This window comes from Aphis gossypii, chromosome 1 (assembly GCF_020184175.1).
Source record: "Aphis gossypii isolate Hap1 chromosome 1, ASM2018417v2, whole genome shotgun sequence".
NCBI lineage: Eukaryota > Metazoa > Arthropoda > Insecta > Hemiptera > Aphididae > Aphis > Aphis gossypii.
Window position 1 is genome coordinate 87253060 of NC_065530.1, and position 24288 is coordinate 87277347.

The following is a 24288-nucleotide window of genomic DNA, read 5'->3' on the forward strand; positions in this document are numbered from 1 at the left end:
ATTCAGGAGCTGGAATTAATCACACAGTAACTGTTAAGTGGCAAAAAATTTGATTTTGATATTAATTTTTCTATGTTTAAGAGATATTTTCATTTTAAAAAAAAAAAATAAGAAAATAAATAAATAGTAGTTTAAAGTAATGTAAGTTTATTTTTCAATGCTTTAAAATGTAGCTCCATGTTCAAACTGTAGATTATACACTTCTATAAGATTTGTACATAATATGTCTAAGGTTTATGTATAATTAAAATGTAAAACTGGGATCTTGGTTAAATATATTTTTAATAGAAATGTAGTTCACATTAGATATCTATAAATAACGATTTGTATTTTTTTTTTTAATTATTATAAAAAAATATAAATTTTAATTATATAAATAACAATTACAATTTAATAAGGATAAAGATACATCATTTTCATTAATATATAAAATATATAATAAATTAATCCTTTGGAAAGTATTGCTGTAAATTAACATTTTGATAATTTGATCAGTCTGCTATTAAATATTTCTAAATAAATAAAATTGTTCAAGCTATTTAAATAAATATATGGTTAATACTAATTATTACTTGATATTACAGTTGAATAAAAAAGATAATGATTAAATAATTCAGTTATTAATTTTGTAATGAATATGTCTCAATAAATAAATAACAAAAATAATAGTATAGAATGATTAGAACATGATAAAGAACAAGTATTTAAAATAATACTATAATAGACATTGATGTTTAAGCAGCAACATCAAAAAATCGATCAAGCATAGCAGATACTTGAGCTGGAGTGTACTTGACATATTTTTCTGGGTTTTTGGTAAATGACGACTGTGAAAATCTATAAAAATATGTTTTTATATTAATTAGTTACTCAATGAATTTTGTTTAATTTGAGTAATAACTCAATAACTGTATTGTTTCAATCAACATTTTTTTTAATACATTTTAAAGTTAAATATAATTGCACATAATATTTGAATAAAAATATATTACTTGTCATAGAATGCACTGTATTTGGGTAAAACAAATTCCTTGTTATCACGTTTTAATCCTTCTCGTAATTCAACATCAGGTATTGTGTAACCTCTTTGAAGCTTTAATATTTCTTCAATTTCTTTGTTAAAACCCTAAACAAATCATAAGAAATTAAGAGAACATTGAACAATATAAATTTAATATTAATAATAATTGTTTTATAGGGTGAAAAATACCACAATGTTCTTAAAAATTTTATTTCATAAAACTCATGTAACATTTTTGTTTTTTTAATTTATACAAAAATTAATATATAATATAAACAAAACAAAGTGAAGAAAAACAAATCTAATACTGTTTGTACTAGTTTTTATTTGATGTTGATAATTTATTAAAATTAATAAGATTTCTAAGTGAAAGCAATACACAAATTTTAAGGAAAGACCGAAGAACTTACAGAAAATCTCTCTTTGATTATATTACGATCTTTATCTTTGAGTTTGCCATTTATGACTTGAACATCATCTACATTAACTATGAATCCTAATATTCTATTCCAACTGAAATTGAGAATACAATTATTAATTAAATAAAAAAATTTTAAATATAAGTATAAATTAATAAATATAATTACCATTGTTGATAAGACTTTTTATGTGATGCAATCATCTCATCGTAGGTATTTTCACATTCAGGTTCAGTCAAAGAAACTATGTCCAATAGAGCTGACCTTTGTAATGATTTAACTACATAGTGACAGTTATTCAAACGAAACAAATATTTAACACCTGGTTCGCTGTAGGAGTCACTACGATTTACAAGCATCAGGTTTAACTGAGATAATACTTTTTCTGAAAAATGTAACAGTTTTAAAAACTAAAGATTTCTTAAATACATCGCTTATATTTACTTACTGATATAAAGCCCTAAAAGATACTTGTATTTTTCTGGTGGAGTGATATGATGTGATACCATATTATTATATAATGGTACTTGAGCTAAAAGAGGACCCACGCTGTCTATATAGTCAAGAAGTTGTTCCATCAACACAAGTACATCGCTAGTTAATTGATAAACTGTACCATCTCGCGGCAACCCCATAGAATTATCAGTCCTCACACTTTCAACTATTTCTTCTAGAGTTCTAACTCCCTAATTAGGAAAAATAATATTATTGTAACTCATTATAAAATAAGATAAATAAAGGAAAAAAGATTACTAACTGTGGAGTGAAGTGTATTGAGTATAATTGAATATTGACCTCTAATGGTGGGATCACAGCCTTCCATTGTACGTTCAAATTCAGATTTCATGGCAGCCAAATGTTTTAAAATTGGAAACATGACAAACAAATTGGCAAATTCTTTTCTATGAATACACCTTTTTGCTCTAGTAGCTATACTCTGCAATTAATACATAGTATTATCATTTTATGAACATTATTAATAATTTAAATTTAATATTTGGAAGAAAATAAAATCTTTGTACAATATTGTTACAACAGTACAGTATATTAGTAAGACTGCTTTCTAATATGCTAATAGTAAAATATAAAATATAATATCAATACCTCTCCTTCGTGAACAATATTAGCAAGACTCTCTTGAATAATGATTTGGAATACTTGATGATGATGTTTGATTGGTATTATGCCAACCATCAGCGATAGTTCTGCTTGCATGAGTTTCTGCAGAGCAATTACCGAAATAAGATAATTTTCCATTTCTTGTTCATCAACAATATCTTCGCGGTTTTCTGAAAAGATTTCATTTAATATCAATATTAACATTATTAAACAAAATCGTAACTTAATAATTGATTATTACCTATAAGTGTAGGTCTTCTAGTCCCTAAATTCAAACCAGTTGACTGTCCTAATGTTTGAGATGCTTTCAAAAACATGCGATTAGCTTTTTTCTCAAATCTAAAACAATAAAACTAATCAACCTAAAAAAAATTTTGTACACATTTTAACTTACACATGCTGGATACGTTTAGAAGTCTTTCTAGTGACAGTAATTTCAGATCTGTGAGGAAATTTGGATTTCTAGAATAGAAAAAATATTTTCATTCATTAATAAATAATCATATTTAAAAATGATTAGTTTGAAACATACTACTGAAGGTGAACCCATAGTCTGCCCAATGGCCATGTTAGTGCTACCAGCACTCCAGTTTTCTGGTATTCCTTTAGAGTAGTCATGGATTTAGTGAGAGTGTTAGCTCGTACTCTAGCATAAACATTCATGTATTCATCACGGGATTGACTAATTAACCAATCTGCTAAACGAATTAGATCTGAGGATACAACTTCAGAGAAATGACTAATAGAACTCACAGAAGATGAATCATCAGTTATCAACTCTATGGAATTATAAATTAAATAAATAATTGAATTTAAATAATTTATTAGAAGCAAATTTACCAACCATCATCATTTGTGGAAATGTCAACTAAAATTGCTGGTTGAACATGTCTACTATGTTTTAAAAGTATCTCTTTAAACTCTCTCTGAATACTATCACCTCCAGTCTTAAACAGTGATGACTAAAATAAATCAAATAAAACAAATTTTAAAAATAAATAAAATAAAGAATTTAACATACTACATACCACATTTTCTAGTTCAACACTTTGAGGATTATTTTTTTCAAAATAGTTTTGTGCCTCACGTAGTTTTTCCATGGCATCCAAGAACTCGTTCAAACCATCTGACCCATTCGGTCTTCCTAAAATAATTGATTCAACTCTTGGACAAACATCATGAAACATTATCACTCTATCCAATGCGAACATTGTTTTTTCAATGTCTAAAATAAAAACAAATGTTTAGAAATTATTAAATAATTTCACAAGAAATTACTAAACTCTGATCATACTAGTCTTTTTTAACTGTAGATTTTCCATTTCATTATAAATTGGCAGTATAGTTTGTTGGAGTCTACCAAGTCTGCTTTCAAAAGACGTAAGGATATCAACCATTTTTTCTGATAGTTGATTATTACGTTGTACCTGTTCTTTTAATGCATCTAAATTCTGACGCTCCTAATAACAAATTGAAAATCTATTTAATGATTTCTGAATTTTCAAGTAAAATTATAGGTATAAACATAAAACAGAAGCATAATAAATGAATACTATATTGTGCCAGTTAATTTTTTTTTTTAATATCTATATTTATAATTTAATACATTCCAAAAGTTATAAAATTACTAATAGGTAGTTTATAGTCTATGCATATATATATTTTAAAGTTTCCTCAGACAATTCAATATAATGGAATGGCTCAAAGGATATAATATGCTGTTTCACTATTAAATTATGATTAAAGTATGTATTTATTATAATTTATTTTGTTATTATTATGTAAATTTTTTAACTTTAACTAGGTACCTACCTTTTCTAATTTTCCACTGGAATCCATAATTCTATGCGATCGTCAAAAATGTTAATTAAATGTTAATTATTTTATACTGTCTACATGGTACAAAAAATAATAATTTGAAAATAAACTTAATTCAGAAAAAAATCAAAAGAATTAAATTACAAAAATTAAAAAACAACTACCTACTTAGTTACTTAGCACGAACTTGGTAGTTCTGTTTTCTGTGGGCTACTAATAATTGTTTTTAGTTTTTTACATTACACTAATCACGATTCACGATAACGGTAATCTTTTATCAAACCAAAATAAACAGCTGAGATGAAAAGGAAACAAATTGTATTTGATAAGACATTTTTTTTTTTTTTTTGTCGTTCAATGATATTAGTGTATACTGTATAGTACCATAGTCCTTTACTTGATTACCTCTATTGGCTCTATCGACTATCATTCAGAAAAAATTTTCCGATCATTAAAACTGATTTATTTGTTAATTCACCAAAAATGTTATCCTTGAACAGAATTGTAAAATGTCTCGTAAGTACCTATTTATTTACATTTATTTATTTCGTTAGCAACATTTAACCTTTTGTTAATTGTTCTTGTATTTGTTTATTTGTAGTTGTCAAATTCAAGAACATTCCAGACGTCTGCGGTCGTCAAACATGACACAATGTTCAATGTGAGTAGAATTTTATATTATTGTTTATCTAATCATTAAGGTGCAATGCCATAACTAGATTACTCGAGGCGTGTGTGGAGACGAAAATCTAGGGTACCTATGTGGCCGTATTATAATCTCTATTTGAGGCCCTGCAAAATAGTATGAGGCTTGTGGTCCGTGTGCGGTGCACACTGCACACCTGGTTTTTATGAAACTGTTAAGGTGCTTAAAAGTTGGTCGGTAACTGCTTCTTATTTCTATTACTAATAAGTAATGGCATTTAGACGTAAAGATCTGTACTAAACAGAAGATCCAAAATAGTTGTTTTCTAATACTAGTATAAATAGTTATGGCACACTCATTTTTCACTTTTGTAATGTCCACGTGAACAATATTTTGATTAAAATTAGGTATTATAAGTATGATAATTTAATGCAATTCTTATAACAGTTATAACTTAAAGTTTATCATTTGTTGTATATTTTAAAATGCAGTCTTTTAGAATTTCTTCGTATTACTACTATATCTGTCTGTTTAATGTATTGAATTATACAACTTCTGTTTTATATCTACGACCGTAGAGGCCATTTCATAATGTTGGAAATACTAAAGTATATTATTTTGTAAACGTAAACTATGGTTTCATAATATTTAAAGATAATATATTGAACCTTAGAATTAAATTTTGCTTGAAATATACTCACTTAAAAGTCATTAATTTATTATTAATTTCTGTTGAAATTGCCCACATTTAACTCCTTAAAACATATTACTTACCTACTGTTGAATATTGTACCTATAACCACATGCCTAATTATAATGGTTATTTTAATAAATATGTTTTTAACAAACTCTTACAAGTGAATATAACTAGTATTTCTCACAAGTCACAATGTAATAAATTTTTATACAATAAGCTCAAGGGGGGTATTTAGTATTTACCCTATTACCCCCCTGTATCTGCCACTGATATTATTCAATACTGATACTAATATAGTTAAATATATTTAATTACCAATGTTTTCATATTTTCAGCATAGGGATACAAAAGAAGATAATTTGGATATCAAATTTGAGTTCAGCGATGAAAATAAAAAGGTAATCACGTTTATCTATCATTTTCGTTCTATATACTCAATACATATATTCATTTTTCATGTGGATCTAATTTATTTGTTTAATGTGTTTCATAGAGAATTGAAGCCATTTTAGCAATATACCCAGAAGGTCATAAGCGAGCAGCCATGATTCCACTGTTGGATTTAGCTCAAAGACAACATGGTTGGTTACCTATATCAGCTATGCACAAGGTAGCTGATGTATTAGACTTACCTAAAATGAGGGTTTATGAAGTCGCCACTTTTTACACTATGTTTATGCGAAAGCCAACTGGCAAGTATCACTTACAAGTATGCACAACAACTCCTTGCTGGTTACGAGGTTCAGATGACGTTATGTCATGTTTAAAGAAAAAATTAAATATTGGTGTTGGAGAAACTAGCAAAGATGGCCAATGGACATTGTCTGAAGTTGAATGTTTGGGTGCTTGTGTTAATGCTCCTATGATGCAAGTCAACGATGATTATTATGTAAGTTAATCTGTATACTACTGTATTGTGATGTCTTACCTACATTATAAAAATGTAAATAATTATTTTTCAATTTCAAACGTTTTTAAATATTGCATAAATCAATAACTAAATAATAAAATAATATTTTATTTGTTTTTAAAGACAATTTTAAGTATTATTCTTTATATAAATGTTTTATCTATACCTATATTAATGGTGCAGTATTTAATTAGTAATTTATATGTATGAATTTGCAGGAAGATTTAACAACAAAAGATGTTGAATCTATAATTGATGACCTGAAAAATGGAAAAATTCCTACTCCAGGACCCAGGTAAATATCTTAATCTCTCTTTTTATCAAAGCACTTATTAATCATATTACATATTTTATATAGATCTAGTCGATATGCATCAGAGCCAATGGATGGATTAACATCATTGAAAGAAGAACCCTATGGCCCTGGATTTAAAGTACGACCAGATTTATAATTTACAACATTCTCGTAGGATCACATTTTGTTTTGATACTTATTGCAATACATGATAATGTAATATTAGTATTTTTTTTTTTTTGGCTTTACATGTTAAACAATTTGAAAAAAAATTAAATCTGTAAAAAAATGTATGTGATTATTTAATAATATACAACTGTAAAATTAAAGATCTCTTGTATCATGTAGGTTTTTCTGGTGTATGTTTTTTCTGTTTCAAACATGTAGCACTATGAGCTTTGAGATTGTGGTTGTATTTGAATCGACGATGACATTTAATGCATTCATGCATGAGGTCTAGACCGCATACCTCTTTTCTGTGGTGCACAAGGGTGAGTCTATCTCCAAACATATCCAAACAGTCTGGGCATGTATACATTTCATCCAACCTGAGATTCATGAACAGTTTTTCATCCAAATCATCCGATATGCCTAGATGATTGCAACAATGGTTGTCAACATTACTATATTATATTTTTATTATAATAGATGTTGTAATATATGGTGTGGTTAAAAGCAATATTATAATAGCAGCATAAAGTTGAGAAGGAACTGATTTCTAGGACTAATTAAATTTTTATAGAGAAATAGGAAAAAAATTTTTAATGAATATGAAACAAATTTATATTCTCAAAAGAATGAGGAACTAAACTTTTCTAACATTAGAAATTTGATAATAGTATAATGTATACACTATACAGTACATAATATATAAACCCCATATTACAAACATGAAACATATTCATATAAGATATAAAGCTTAACATTATTGTATCACAGTTTTAACCAAGTATGTTGCAGTTTTTTAAGAATATGATAATTAAATAATTAGATGACAAATAATATATAAAATTATTATAAAAATAAAAAATAAAACCACAAATATTGATTTTGTGTAAAATAAAAATCTAGTTACAAAAGTTAATAAACAGTACTTATTAAAAGGTAACCAAGTAACCAAAAGTTAACATTAAAGTAAACACAATTAATGCACTAACAAATATAATATAAAGGTATATTTAAGTTCTTACAGTAAGTTACGATTACATAGGTACATGATATATTATTTTATATAACATTGACTAGAGACAATAATATAAAACCTTTGCATGACGTTAGTACATACGTAATATGTACTACCGCAGACGACGGTATATCGTATATATATATTATGATTTATGAGTACCTATATAAGTATGGTGCTGGGTTGGGATAATATGATGGAAGGTATGACACAGGTGAATAGTTTTTTCATGAATTGTATTATTTGAGGTGGGTTTTCATGTGCAACAACAGGTTGTGTTTGTGCTTGGACTTTTTGTGGCATATGGGACACTCGAACTTCGGATCGACGCCGCACTCGAATCGGACGTGCCGGCTGAGGCTGTGGAGTCGAGCGTATGAGTTACCGCACCGGGCGCAGGCGTACATCGGGCGCTGGTGATTGGCGGGCAGGTGGTGCTGGATTCTGGTAGTCGGATGCAGGGACAGTGTGATTCCGTGGTCAGTGAATGGGTCACCTGAAGACGGACGGCGGGAAGACAAAAAACAATAAAAAAAAGAAAAAAACGAAAATATACAAATTAGCACCAGGACCGCGCAGTTTGGATCTATTAATATGTAAGTGTGTGTGTATATGTGTGTGTTCGCAGCAGCTCACATGCAACGCTAACTATTTTCTTAATATAATAATAGCGGCGACTGCACACTATAGTCACGTAAATAAATAAAGCAACAATAGAGATAACAAAATATAATAATATTATGATAAATTACCTATATTATTATAGAATATGGACTATAGTCTCTAATAGGTATATACCTACGTGTAACAATAATATCTAGATAGCAACATTTTTTGGTGAGTAATAAGAAAATTTACAAAAAATCCATCCCCCTCCATCACAAACACGACTGAATTCCGCCCCTGCGTATATTACGATGTATAATATTATATTAGTACATTTTTAAATTTTTATAGAATAGGTACCATTTGACAATAGGTATGTTATAAAGAGTTACGTTTACTGTGGAAGTGGGGAACTATTTATAGTATAATAATTGGAATAGATATACCTATAAATATATAGGAAATTATGAGGGAATGCGATATTATATAAAAAATACATTGCTGCAGGGCGTAAGCTGCATCAGTTTCACCATACCTGATGTATCAAGCAGGCATAGATAATTAATATTAATATAATACGTAAATGGTAAGTTTATTACACGGTTTGAAAATAATATTATATATGAGTAGGTACTTGGAGTAGTAAGCACTTAAAGTAGGTATTATTGTAAGTACATATAATATTTATAATAAATGTAATACATATCATATATAAGTTTGAGTAATGAGCATAATAATATAAATTATAATATAGGTAATCACTAAACGCTTTTAAATCAAAATGTGATGTTTGCTCATAGAATGGGTCTTTAAGTTGTGCCTGTGGTAAAAGTACGCCTGACAAATGTGGCACTGGTGGCGCGGCATCTTTCCGCACTCGTCTCTGATGTGCCGACGCAAGGAATCTCTGTGCTTGTACCATTTACTGCATGTCTTGCACGACCAACACTTGTCATCTAAAAAAATAGACCAAAATGAAAATATAATATGCGTACCACACCAGTTGGCCACTATTTTATAGTATTTCATAATATTATACATCTATATTTATGCGGTACAGACTAAAGGTGAAGAGTGGAGAAAATAATGTATAAGAAAAAAAGATAGGTAGGTAGTTATAAAATATAGTGATGGTGACTTAAACTAACCAGAAAACAGAAATCAAGGATCAAGCAAATGTGTCATTATATGGTCTCAACAACAGCAATATAATAATTTAAATAACACCGAACAATAATATGTATACCTACAACGGTATTGTTAAAAAAAAGCGACAAAATACACAAGACAACGTAATAATAATAATAATATATATATATATATATTATATTATATAATATATAATATTACCCACCTGCACCAGTTAGCTGCAGCAAACCGCTGCGAAATTATTCAAGTACTGCAACTGTGACACCATATACTGCACCAATTATTATACAGAGTTATATGTAATGTAATATTTAATTTATAATTTAATGAATATAATATTATAATAATTGTTACAAACAACATATTATATCCATTAAAAATAAATAAATAAATAGGTATATGTAGGACAGATACCCATATGTCACAAAAAATATTGTAGCGGATAACGACATTATATTATATAATATAATATTGGTACCTTTCTACCTACTCAATGACATCATCGCATAGCAGTAAAATCAAACAACAGACAAATACCTAGATACCTAGAATAATACTTAGAATATACATTCGTACATTTTAATGCAACCCTCAACCCTGCAGCAAGTCTATTATTATATAGGTAGATATTAAGAAAACAACTGTATATTATGTTGATTGCTATCATACAGTAAAACATTTAAATATCGGACACTCGTCGGTCGCTGTCCACAAATCAAAGAGTTCAGTTTGAAGTTTATTTCTAAAAAAAAAGGATGTCGGCTATTTGGAGACGTCCGTTAGGGGAGATTTCAATGTACATAGAAGATTGTAGTGTCAGACGTAATTTAGGGTTGTGTTCTCCTGCCCTTCACGTACGTCTTAAGCGTGCCGAATACACCACAAGAACCCAAATGGTTTTCTAACTCTGTACAGATAATCATTCGGCAATACGGACATTTGGCAATCCAAATGTGTTGCAAACGCCCTGAAACAAAACACAGTACCGATTAGCGTTAGGTAAACATGATTTAGTTCAGTGTATAGATGTAGAGTCCGTCGAAGTAATATAAATATTTCATTGTAATAATGATTATAATCGAAAAGAAGCGTTAGTATTAAAATATAAAGGTATAAGAGACAGAACAAACCCGGTTCGATTTAAAACTGCTACCTACAGCGTTTTCCGTAACTTTCTGTGGCGTATTATTTGCTCCGTTGAAGAGTAGTTTAATTATAAGATTTAATATTATTTTTTTCATGGGTGATTAATTTATCCAACACTCGCGGTTTCAAAATTTATTAACGTTTAAAAAATTGTCTTACCTACTCAATTTTCTAATGAAATATAACATTTTTAAAAAAAATTAACCTTTAATATTTTTTTATTTGCTTTTTTAAATAAAAATGTACATTTTTAATTTCATATTCTGAAGCACAACATTTTTAGGAGTATTTTTATACAAAAAAATCGAAATCCGGACGAGTAGTTTATGAGTTAAAAGTATTAAAGTTTCGATGAGCAGAATGGAGTGGAGATGCTCCTTAAAATATTAAACTGCTACTCCGCTCACCTAAACTTAAATATGTATAATAGGTACCATAATATTATAATAGTATAATAATGCTAATATAATTGTCTGAATTTCGATTTTAATGTACCTATTGAAATACTTCGGAAAAATACTTTGCTTTAGAATATGAAATTAAAAATGTATGAAAACATGCAGTTATTCAAAAAAGTAAAAAACTTATAACTATAACTAAAAAAAAATGTTTTTTGAATGGAAATAAAATTAAAAAAATATATTTTCAAAAACCAAAACGGCTGAAAATGTATTTCATGTTTGTATTTATACCGGTTTAGTTTTGTGTCCATCACTTGTCCCGGTAGTGTCATATAATATAGGTAAGTGAATGATTTAATAGGTACTATATAAGTATTAAATGATTAGGTTATAATATGCAAGATAAGGTATAAATGTAAAAGGTTGGCTGAACGTCGTGATGATACAATTCGCGAACCAAAACTAAATATATAATTCTAATTCATCAGATCAGATAGGTACCGCTACTACCGACACATAATTATTATAATAGGTAGTGAATACATGTTACACATTTTTTTTTGCCGTAGATGAACATTCAATCGTTTCTTTAATCTGTATATTTTTTAAAATATAAACCAGCTCGGCATACAGAATAATTCGTAACCATCGATTTCACTTTTCAAAACATAATATCATTAATATTAAATATTAATAATATTGATAGTTATATTTTTAGTATAAGCGGTAAGTATACCTGCGTTTAAAATCAATACTGACCAATATTGACGCAAAATTAAATTAGGTGGAACATGCGAACTTAAATATAATTACATATATTACACGTAGGTAGGTATATAATATATGTATTATGTAGTTTGGTTTTTACACACACACACACACACACACACACATACATATACATATATTATGCGCATTATACGATTGTATAAAATTAATAATTAAGGAATATATATGTACACATGGACATAATATAAATATAATAATAATATTGACATGTCCAACGGAACATGAACAGCACACCAAAAATATATTGCATATGATATAATAATATTTTTATAATTTAATTGATATTATAAAGGTATCGATGACAATTATTATTAAGCGACAAAATGGACTAGAAAACAAAATGAACAAGGAAACTTGTTAATCATTCATATATAATTTTTATAAATACACATCATATACATTGTAATAATACACGAGTAGTAATATTAATATTTTTTGTGCTCGTACCTGACTAGATTCATAGACCACCACGTTAAGTAGAGGTATTACACTTACATAATTATATAAGTAGTATTTTTTTTAAGATTTCTATATAAAGGTCATGACTAATCAAGGAACTCAATTTCATTGCACTAAATAATAATTAAAATTAAAAAAAAAATAATAATAATAATAATACAAATATAAATAAATGACTATACTTTATCCACAATATGGGTTAGTTGTAAAAACAAAAAAATATCCTTTACATACAAATTTTTCATTACAACAGTTGTGTGCCAGTGTCACATATACGTATAAAACTATTAAGTATTAATTTTATTACTGTGTAGTATTATGTTGTGGTTGTTTTTAATAGTAAAAAAAGAAATGTGAAAAATATGAGAGGGTATTTTATTTGCCATCAAAATCAAAAATGACGACTAGTCGATGTGACAAGTGCATGATTAAGTTTGGAAATGCGTTTGTTCGTGTCAAGACTTGTAACAAAATCAGTGGCGAAAATCGAGGCGTTAAAACAGATTAACAGATTTATAAGTGAATTAGATGGCCCAAAAGTAAACGATTCATTTTATTTTTTACCAACGCGCGCGGAAGGTATTTGCCCAATACAGGTGGGTGGTCCCACTTCCGACAATCGATCCGAAAAGCGTTAGGTACTGAATTGTGGTATGCATATAATATCTAAATATTTGTCACACTCACAATGTTTTGATTTTTGAAATCAAGCATACATTACTATTTAAAGAATATTGAGTCAAGTTTTGAGTATATATTATGAATTTTGATTTATGATCGACGTCGAACATTTTTGTCTCGAATTAGTTGGAAATATAACGATATTATAGGCTATATAGGTTTCTTACTGCTAAATCATATCATATTATCTAGGTACTTAAGAACACGCGGTAATAGGTACCTATAGGTTAAATTACAGTATATCACGATGATATACACGAACAATTTTATTTGCAATACCCAAATAACCTAAGACTTCTTTTATCAAAACATTTTTAAGGATCGTTGTTAAATTACGTATATTGATCGTATATTTACACACGGCCACAAAGTATTGTTTATAAACTTAAAATTATTTTTTTCCACAGTATATATTTGTGTTTTGTGCGTTTTTGAAAATTAGAATAGAAAAACAAAAATTAAAATACAATTTACAATTATGTGACAATTATCTTAAAAAGTAAATTCGTATCGGATTTTGGTATATACCTATTAGATCCAATAAAAATATTGTGATCCAATTTCAATCGGCATGTTTGGTAACATAAAATGCAATTGAAAGCATTTAATCGAACCCACTATATTTAATATTGTGCTGTACGAACCTTTCAACAAAATATCGTCACTTAATGGCTATAACACGATTGAGGTGCTACTTTTTTACATACAAAAAACACAAAACGATTGTGCTCTAGTAATTAGTACGATTGAGCCCGTTTTACCTGTAAAAAGACACCACGATTGCACTCGAGCCTATAATAAATATAACGATTTTTAAATAGTATATTTTGTATTGGAAAATTGTTAGAAGGGCTGCAATGCCTATATTATAGGCTCAAGAGCAATCGTGGTATATTTTCACTAGTAAAAAGATAAAAACGGACTCAATCGTACAAATTAACCAGAGTGTAATAGTGTTGCGTTTTTCACATGTAAAAAGGTAGGATGGACGCAATTGTGTTTCACCGCACTTAAATTATGTCTAATACAATATTGTTCAACTGTCGACTATACCTATTGTAATAGTTAAAAGTTTCAACTATCAATAAAATAGGTTTATATACGTTTGGCAAATGTTTTTTTGTATTTTTTGAAAAAAAAAATATCATATTATGTACACGAATAATATTAATGTAAAATTAAAATAAACAACTATTTTTGACTAGACACATTTCAAATTAGACAAATATAATAAAAATATTGATATAAATAGAAAGATATCGCTCTTTACCGTATATTATTTTGTTGATAGGAGAGAACTTTAGTCTTACATTCAACCTTACTAACTAATGACTAATGTATTCGATGTATAGAAACATTCCGCGGTACAATAACCCGAGTACCTATAAAATAAAACTAAATAAAATAAAAAATAAAAACCGATATTCGTTAAACACACACACACTACGAATAATAAAAAATAAAATATGATTTGCACGAATATAAATTGCACGAAAAACAAAAAATAGACTAGATTGCGTTGTTCCATATTTGACTAGTAAAATAATACATATGATATATAATAATAAAATTGAATTATGTAATAATTATGCTGTGTATGATATAAATAGTTTTTTTATCTTTAAGCGAGTTCGCTCTTCATATATCATATTATTCATAATAATAAATGGGACTTTAAAGATGTAAGTAAGACTTTCAATATTATAATAACCAGAGTGATCAATAATATACCTAATATAATAATAATACTAATATATGATTAAAAGGTCAAAAAAACCCTCTCGAATTAAATACACAAATTTGGGTCACACACACACGCGCGCACACATGAATGAATAACTTTAAACATGAAATATGTTTTAATTTTTAGTTTCCTAGTTTCTGGATTTTAGAATTCCAATTTTGGGCCAAACTCTGGTTTTTCAAGTGCAACACCAATATCGTCTGGGACGGTGACGACGTCGGGGTGGTGGATGTGGTGACGGCGGTAATGGGCAAGGCGTCCGGACACGGCGGTGGCAGTTTGAGTATGCGTTGAACGGTGGACGTGGCCGCAGACGTGGACGCCGAGGACGACGGACTGTCGTCGAATACGATATGCGGACATAGTATGACGTGTTTGTTCAGACGGCTTGTGTGCTTGAAGCTCATCCCGCAGCGGGGACACGCGTGTTGCGGACCCTTGTCACAACGGTCCTCCCGAATGTGTCTTTTCAAGCTCTGCTTCCATTGATACACTTTGCCACAGAGCTTGCACTCAAACTTCTCGGCCAGAAGGTCCGGATCTGAAACCATTGGTATAATGGTAAATAATAATACCAGGTAAATCTCACACATCATAATATCGAGGACATACATGATTATGATATAGGCATTTTAAGTACATAGTTATTTATAAACAATTTATTAATATATACGGCATAAATATTTAATCAAGACAACGAAAAAATGAGCATCATAACTGCAACTTCTGTGGATTGGAGTTAGATTTTAAATTTTTTATGAAAAAAAAATGGATTACAACTTTTCGCAAGTACCTACACCAATAATATTCCAGAAATGGAGCTTTGCCGTTTCCGGCGCCTAATAAAACATGATTTTCGAATACGAAAACATTGTTTTATTCATGCATCCAACCCAGTCATTCAAACATGGACAATTTTTCGGAAGCAATATGGCAAATAATACTCACAAGTTAAATATTCGACAAAGACGAACACTTGAGTGAAATATTCTAATATTAAGTAAACTATATTTAAATTTTTCTGCCTGTTTACTATCTGCATGTATGACATCAAATTTCTAAACATTAATCTAATTTAATTGAAACATTTGTTTTAATTCTATATACATTTACGGTGGATTATAATGATAAGTAGATGGTCTACCTATGATAGAAAATTTTAAGTAGGTAATTATTAAATATTTCTATTTAAGTTAAAATTATTTTAGGTAGACTGTAGACTAGTAGGTAGATATATCATTAGTAGATGTGTATTGTGTGTTAAGTAAAATGTCTTTAAACTGTAAGTATAAGAGATATCATATGAAATTAAATTTATAAATCAACATTGGACTCTGATTTGAAATGATATATAAATATATGAAATAATTTAATTAATATCATTATTCAAAGATAGTAAATTGAACTTATTTTTAATAATGTATTTAAATATAGATACATACTGCAATTTTGCATTATTCACCAGAAACAAAATAAATTTATTAGATTTTATTTTTTTAGTACCTATGCACTATGCTGTCATTGTATCACACGAATATAAATATTTTACATCTGAAAGTATCGCAAAAAACAACTTATTAAATTAATTATTTTTAATAAACATCGATAGGATACTAAATAAATATAATTAATGAATTATCGAGTCCATATTTCATTGAGTTCAAACTATGTAAATATAAATAAATTGATGATGAGTAATTATTTATTTTGCCTTATATACATCATTATTTTTTCGTCAGATTGGTTGTATTGTCTTTAGATAAATCTAAACTAAATTTATCCACAAGGTTCAATTTTTTAGAATAAAATAAGTTTATGAATTGTAGTATTATTATTTAATGAAAATCATACAGGATTTAAATATATTTATATTTTAACATAAATAGATATTCAATCTACTTCAGATACTATGTATATTTACCTACTACCTACACTAATTTTTGGTTTTATAATTATATATTAAAATAGTTTTAAGTTTTTATAGTTTTAACTATCAACTTATAACTTTGTTTTACTGTCTATTATATTAATAGGTATAGATAGGTACAATTATATGAAGAGGTTTGATCATTAGAAGAGGCTAAGTAGGCTCACATTTAATAAATAAATTATATGCCTTCTAAATATTATGTTGTTTTTTGAGGTTATAATTAATATAATTAGTGAGTGGTGGGTAAAAAGTTCTCGAGTCAGTTAATTTTAACCATTCAAATCAAAAATTTAAATTTTTTTTGTAAAACTCTAATATGACATCGTATTTACTATTTGCATAATATGTTGTTTCCATCTTACTAACGCGTACCCTATTATGTTTAGCAGCTATAATTTTGTATATTGATACTTATGTTAGATAAAATGTAAAATTTTAATATTTTACTAGCTTAAAAAATAAAATAACGTTAAAATCCATAGAAAGAACACAAATAGTGTTATGACTTTCTATTATTAAAGCTAACCACATAAAATTGGAACTGCTGAACACAAATTTGATAAGTTGTCCATTTGTGAAACAACCAAGTATGTATAGAGGTATACATTCTATAAGTTCTTAAAAATGTAAGAGAATAAATTAATTTTTTTCTAGAGCTTCGATAAGAATAAAACCTAAGAAATAATTTGATTATATTGGCATTTATAATTTTAGACGTTTTAGTAATGTAAATACGACTAAATACAGAAACATTTAATATAAATTTACCATTAATAATAGTTGTCTATGCTCTATAATCACATCACGGTATCATTTTATTAGTAATAGAACTAAAATTAATAACCACTTTAAAACATATAAATGGCGATTATTAGGTACCTTATCTAACAAGAGTATAATATACTTTATTTGATTTTTATAATTTTATATTTTCATAACATGCTTGAATAAAATACTATTACTTATTATTTTCGATTTCAATTTTAACAATTAAAATCTTCACTGAAGACTAAAGTATGTAGTCATAATACGGTATATTACTTACGTGCTGGAGTATTGAATCTCGGGATAATTCAGTCGGAATAAAATCGTACTTACTACGGATGGTTAGACTAAAATAAAAGTATACGAAAAAATAATAATAATCATAAATAAAACGCAACTAAAAATGAACACAAAAACTTCTCATCTAGTAAAACAGTAAAACACAAAAATATCTAAAACAAAACATCTAGTAACACTAATACTTACCTTATAATTTTGTGTTTTTAATATTTATGGAGCAAATAAAGGATAGAGTATTCTATAAAGAATACAATTTTATAGATATTATACCTGTTATTAAATAGGTGCGTAGCATATTATTTGAATACAATATATATTTTGAACAATGCTTAAGTATCAAAACATAAATGAGTATAAAGCTTAAGTAAGACTCCAATATAATATAATATGGTCAAATAGTTTGTACAACCCAGTTTTAGATTTAAAAAAAAAAAAACACTAAAATTCTATAGTCTAAAAATCATAATAACACGCAATAAAAAAAGTAAGATCTGTCGACACGTAATCATTAAGTTCAGTCCCAAAAAATATAGATTATTCATTAAGTAGATAATTTGTAATATTTGTTGACTATAACAAAAATAAACATTATACATACAAAATATCAAATTATCTTAGTATCAGACAAACTTAAAATATAATAGTAAAATTTGGCACTAAAAGATCGTAAACGATAAAAAAATATATATTTATATTTATCATAGTAATATAATAATAATAATTGAGCATTCTTCTATTATGGGTGTGTAACTTTCGGGTCTTCAAACACCGAGTTTTGTACTACAGACGTCGGAGGTTTGTGATAATTGCGTACGTGCTTTAACAGATTGGACCGAACCTTGCACCTGTATGGACAATGAGGACACAAGCATCGGGGTTCTTTGCCGCATTCATTTTGTAGATGACTCTTAAGCGAGCTTCTCCATTTGTACGTTCGGCTACATTTCGGACATTCGTAACGCACAGTCGTCGAGTTATCGAGAGTGGTGCCGGTGATGGCAAACATGAAGTCTGTAGGAAATAATAAATTGCAATTACGCCTACAATATAGATCGAGCTGTGCTTCACACCGATGCCGTTTAACTTTAAAAACGTGCTGTAATTTTAATCTAATTAGGAAAAAAAATTTCGCATAACGGGAGGAATGATTAATACGAAAAATCGTTTTTCGTCTAATCGAAAATCCAAAAACTATAATAAACATACGCAAATACGCGTACGTACAAGGACAATTAAAAAAAAATATATATATTATACCCCTTGATTAGTTAGTCCAATGTGACCCAGAGTGCAGGCACAACTCGAATGAATATATATAAAAAATTTAATTATGAGCAACCACAAAAGCATGCGCGAACAACCCATAGTCTTATGCTATTATATGTTATGTATGTTTGAGTATACATAATTAAATAAATAGTTTTTCATTAATTTCACGGGTAATAAAACAAAATTAATACTTACTTGATGGCAGTACTTACAGGTAACTAAGCGCATGTTCATATGTTTATATTATGTATATAATCCAAAGCAAAAATGAAATTTAAATTTATATAAATTGGTTCCCAAGTTAGTACATTGACACTTACAAAAATATGATAATAAACATATCGCCCTTTGGACATGACAAAACCAAACTTTTGAAACACCCCGTAGCAAGAGCAAGCAACAATGAATGATACACCATTATATATGTTCATAAGGGCGAAGAAAGGTAGCTTAAATATATATATAGATACATATATATATACACAATATTAATATCAACGCTAAAAAAAAAACTTATAAATTCGTTAAAAAATTTCATGTTTTTTTTTGTTTTAATAAAAATAATACAATAAAAAGCAATGGATGTAAACATAAATACTCATGTGATAATTAATGAAGTAATACATGATAATATATGGGGCTTAATGGGAAACAATAAAAGAATTAATAATACGAAACAAAATGAAATTATATAATCTAATGAGGATAATAATGAAATAAATATAAATTCAATTAATAACTAAATAAAAAAAAAAACGAAGTGCTTAACTTAATAAATAATACTTATTAACAAATTAGTATGACACATTACGAATATTTGATTTTATGTGCATCGACTAAGATTTTAAATTTGTAGTATTAACACAATAAATATATAATAATCCATTTATACACTAACAATAGTTTTATACAAGTTTGTAATAAAAATATTTCCATTAGAATAAAAAAAAATATTTTTAATATAATATGGCAAAACAAGTAAATGGAAGTTGAAAATAAATATTAAATAATCTACAAGAAGAATTTTTTTTTTTTAAATGGCACTTTTTGGTGGGGAAAATAGAAGATTATATAAATAAATAGATTTTTTAAGCATCTTAAATTAAAATAAAAATGTTTTTGTAAAACAAACAAAATAAATGCAAATAAAACAGTACAGACAAAAAGGCACGATTATCACATGGTTTCTGCCGACTGGCAATCAACATTGATCAATACAAAAATATATTTTTAACATTTTTTAAAAATTTTTAAAATCAGACTTTAAAGTTGGTTTAAAAATAATTTGATTGGGCAATACAAAATTTTTTGATTATAAATTGTTTTCAGTTTCATTTTTTGGCATAATTATGTCCAACTAATATTATAAAAGTATATATTAACACTAATATACATATTACGGTAAGCATTATCATATAGAATGTTTTTAATACATTGGTGGAGATTGGTCGAGGACACTAATTAGGATAACATATAATTATGTAAATAATAACGATTCGTTGCAAAACATGACTTATTTCAAATAAATAGCATAATTAATGGCGATTTTAACAATCCAACAAGCTAACATACAAATCGACTAGGCCAACAAACAAAATGAATCATATCACAGTTGGAGTACTATTATTAAATAATTTAAAAATGATATTCCCATAATGGGCTAAAGTGGAAATAAGTATTTTTAATTTTTCAAAATATAAAATTAAATATATAATATATATATATACTTATATATATTATACGGAACACACACATTGTGTATTTATATTTAAAAACAAAGGCACATATTATACATAAATATAACTGTTTGTATGTACTCTATACATAAAATCAGGAAGTAGTAAAAAGATTATTTGGGAATGAGATATCTAGTGTAAATCAAAAGTGAAATGTAAATAGTAATTATTACTTATTGAAGTCAATTGGACTAATTAAAATCGCCAGATGTTATACGTCTAACTCTTAACTTAATTTACTACGATACAATAAATAATTTTTGTACACAATGTAAACAATTGTATACTTCATTGGCACGTTTAACACTTAATACTAAGGTCTAGAAAAAATATTAAAAAACATATATTTTGATATTTGCATGTATAAAAAACCATTTTCATTTACACGGACTTGAACAATATGACCAGTCAATATGTGAACATTACGGCACTTTAGTTTGATTATAAAGTTTGTACTTATGAGTTAATATCTCCTACAGCTGCTGCCGTTGTGGCAGCTGTCGTTGTTTGTCCAGTTATATTTTGAAATTCTTCTGAGCATTTTTCTCTATGCATACGTTCAATATGCCGAGCAACATGCATCTTTTGTTTAGCTCGGTAATTGCAAAATGGACATTGGAATTGAGGGTCTTTGCCACATTCCCATTTTTGATGATTACGTAATGAGCTTTTTAGTTTGTAATGTCTTCCACAACGTGGGCATTCTACTCCACCACTTGTGCTTGGAGAACTTGCATTACTGATTTGTAGCGTGTCATTAGGTGAAGTTGGATCAAACTTACAGTTGTTGTAGTAGTTAGTGAATTTGAAATTTATGGCAGACATTGGGCCATTTGGGCCAAATGAATTGAAAAGCGGCACAAGAGAACGTTGAGTAGGAGGATATCCATCCCAGTTTTCACCTCCATCCTGCCATCTTTTTATTATTTCTGTAAAGGATCCGAATAACAAACATGACAGAAAAATTTAGACAATAAATCAAAAGGAGGGAAAAATAACTTCCGATGACTTTAATTTTTTTTTTATGACATGTCCCTTCTTGATTGAAATACATGGAAAATGGAAATTTTTTTATGTTTTTATTTATTTAAATACATTTAGATAGTTATATTTTCAATCAAATTCAATGTAGTAAAAATTTTTATATTTCTTAACCAATTTGGTGTAGTCAATAGAATAACAGTATAAAAAGTCCAAGTAATTCTTATATTTGCAAGAGTTAAAATTACGTACCTAATAGTTTATAAATTAACTGACACCAGAAACATTAACTTACATATAAAACAATTAATTTGTTTTAACATGATGCTAATTACTTGTATGTGTTAATATATGAGTATTTTGGCGTGGCGTTAAACATTCTAACAGCAATGATATTTATTTTTTAAAAAGCCAATAGCCTAATAGAACATTCATTAAATATTAATAATTATAATATAATGTATGCATATATATATATATTAATACATTTATATATAACAATTATTATGTACATATAAATAAAATATATATATGCATATATGAAAGTATAATAGAAGACAGTATAGAAGATATGTTAAACCAATCCAAGCGCAGCAACATTAATATTAGTTATTATATATTATTTTTCATGACTTACGCACTATCATACTTCGGACACAAATTTCACGATGAAATAGTGATAGACCAATATAAAAACAATGAATACATAAAATGTTAATTTACGTAGATCTAAAAATATTTCAAAAGATGACATTTTGGATCTTATTGTAGTTTTAAATAAAAAATAATTTAACTAAATGAACATAGTGAAACGTACACACTCAACACTCATGAGGATAAGTGTTAATGATGTTTGTTTAAGATAAGGTTTATCTTAGTTACACTTTGTAAAAGAGTATTATGTACAAAATTATTATTCAACAGGTTGAAAATTGTTGAAGTGAGTTTAAATAACAATTATATATGTTAATAATATGCTAATTACCAAATATGTAGATAATTAAAGAAAATAGAACATTTTCTTTTTTTTTTTACCTAACAATTAGTTAAAACACAGGAAATCATAATAGAAATAATATGATATTGAAAATGCTTGATGGTAATATTTAGTATCTATCAAGAGTGGATATTTTCCAATGAAAGTCTTAAATCTAATTGAAATTCATAAGGTATGAATAGGCTTTCTCTTGTGGTCCTACAATAACTTTTTGAATTGTTAATTACAATGTTATGGTATTTTAACCTTTTATGGTTTAGTAACATGTACAGACAAATACAGAACATTAGAAATAAATGTAGGTTATATGTAATAAAACTAATAAGTAATGGCTAATAATTACAAATTTTCCTTCAAATTGCAATCAATTATTAGGTATAGCAGAATAATACTATTTTTGTTTAATAAACGGACAATTAAAAAGAAAGTAATAACATTTAATCAAAAAGTACCATAAGACTTAGCAAATTGACATTCAAAACATACAAATAATTAACAATAATTAAGTAAAATTTTTTTTTTTTTAATTTTAAAATTATTTCAACTATTTTATGTTTAATGTACTATTTAAAGTAAATATACATATTGTTAGAATTAAGATAAAAAATAATTAACATAACTATTGTATAAATAAAATTACAACACAGCCCTTTAATTATAAAACATAGAAGGAATAAAATATAATTATAAATTTTTAATTTACATTGCCTATTCAATAGACTATTGTCTATTCCACAAAATGTTAACTTAACATTTATATAATATATACATGAGACTTTTCTTGAATTTGTACATTTATGTTTATTGCTATTTGTTGAAAATTCAGTCTATTTTAATAAACACAGAAATGATGATAAATATTAATATAGTTTATATCCTACTCCCATCAAAAAAAAAAAAAAAAAAATATTGGAGCATTTTTTACTGAATACAGAAAATATAAATTTTTTTTATATAATATAATGCTAGTAAAAATATTCAGTTTTGATGTTATCAGTTTTATGCCTGTACTTCATGTGCGTCAACAAGTGAGCTTTCTGTTTTGCTTTATACGAGCACATGTAGCATTTGAATTGCGGCTCTTTACCGCACTCCCAGCGCTGATGGTTCAACAATGAGCTCTTCAATTTGTAATGACGGCCGCACCTTGTACAGCTTATTGCTAAGGAAAGCACACACAACACACATACCACATAGAGTTTCCAGAATAATAATAATCATAATAAT

The 24288-nt window shown here is 27.5% G+C and overlaps 3 protein-coding genes across 13 annotated transcripts in view; 1 reads left to right on the forward strand and 2 right to left on the reverse strand.

Annotated features, from left to right (window-relative positions):
• Positions 1-258: 258 nt before the first annotated feature.
• Positions 259-4659, reverse strand: LOC114119303 (exocyst complex component 7). The gene is given in 16 exon segments (XM_027980847.2): positions 259-837; positions 993-1126; positions 1432-1534; positions 1609-1825; positions 1889-2126; positions 2198-2377; positions 2545-2729; positions 2801-2898; positions 2954-3021; positions 3092-3144; positions 3147-3338; positions 3404-3521; positions 3588-3784; positions 3854-4019; positions 4372-4451; positions 4546-4659. Coding segments are annotated over 15 exon segments (2079 nt in total). The 5' UTR covers positions 4399-4451; positions 4546-4659; the 3' UTR covers positions 259-734.
• Positions 4660-4724: 65 nt separating this feature from the next.
• Positions 4725-7254, forward strand: LOC114123111 (probable NADH dehydrogenase [ubiquinone] flavoprotein 2, mitochondrial). The gene is made up of 6 exons (XM_027986006.2): positions 4725-4893; positions 4979-5038; positions 6056-6118; positions 6214-6609; positions 6849-6925; positions 6989-7254. The coding sequence occupies exons 1-6, from the start codon at positions 4861-4863 to the stop codon at positions 7080-7082; spliced, it is 723 nt and encodes a 240-aa protein (XP_027841807.2). The 5' UTR covers positions 4725-4860; the 3' UTR covers positions 7083-7254.
• LOC114119523 (longitudinals lacking protein, isoforms A/B/D/L-like) overlaps positions 7198-24288 on the reverse strand; it is a 28686-nt gene continuing 11595 nt past the window's right edge. For 2 of the 11 annotated variants that reach the window (XM_050205448.1, XM_027981606.2), the window contains exon 4: positions 7198-9670. In XM_050205448.1, coding sequence (XP_050061405.1) covers positions 9486-9670 — 185 coding nt within the window. In that variant the 3' untranslated portion in view covers positions 7198-9485. Of the gene's footprint in view, positions 9671-10586; positions 10831-12552; positions 15625-18372; positions 19090-19867; positions 22013-22701; positions 24224-24288 lie in introns of those variants that run through there. The other 9 variants (XM_050205406.1, XM_027981297.2, XM_027981457.2 and 6 more) reach the window with 5 other exon arrangements.

Bases quoted from the DNA above. Each gene is read 5' to 3' on its own strand.
- LOC114123111 (XM_027986006.2), top strand. From the start codon at position 4,861: ATGTTATCCTTGAACAGAATTGTAAAATGTCTC. The intron at 4,894-4,978 runs GTAAGTACCTAT...GTTTATTTGTAG, and splicing joins ACAGAATTGTAAAATGTCTC to TTGTCAAATTCAAGAACATT. The intron at 6,119-6,213 runs GTAATCACGTTT...TGTGTTTCATAG, and splicing joins TCAGCGATGAAAATAAAAAG to AGAATTGAAGCCATTTTAGC.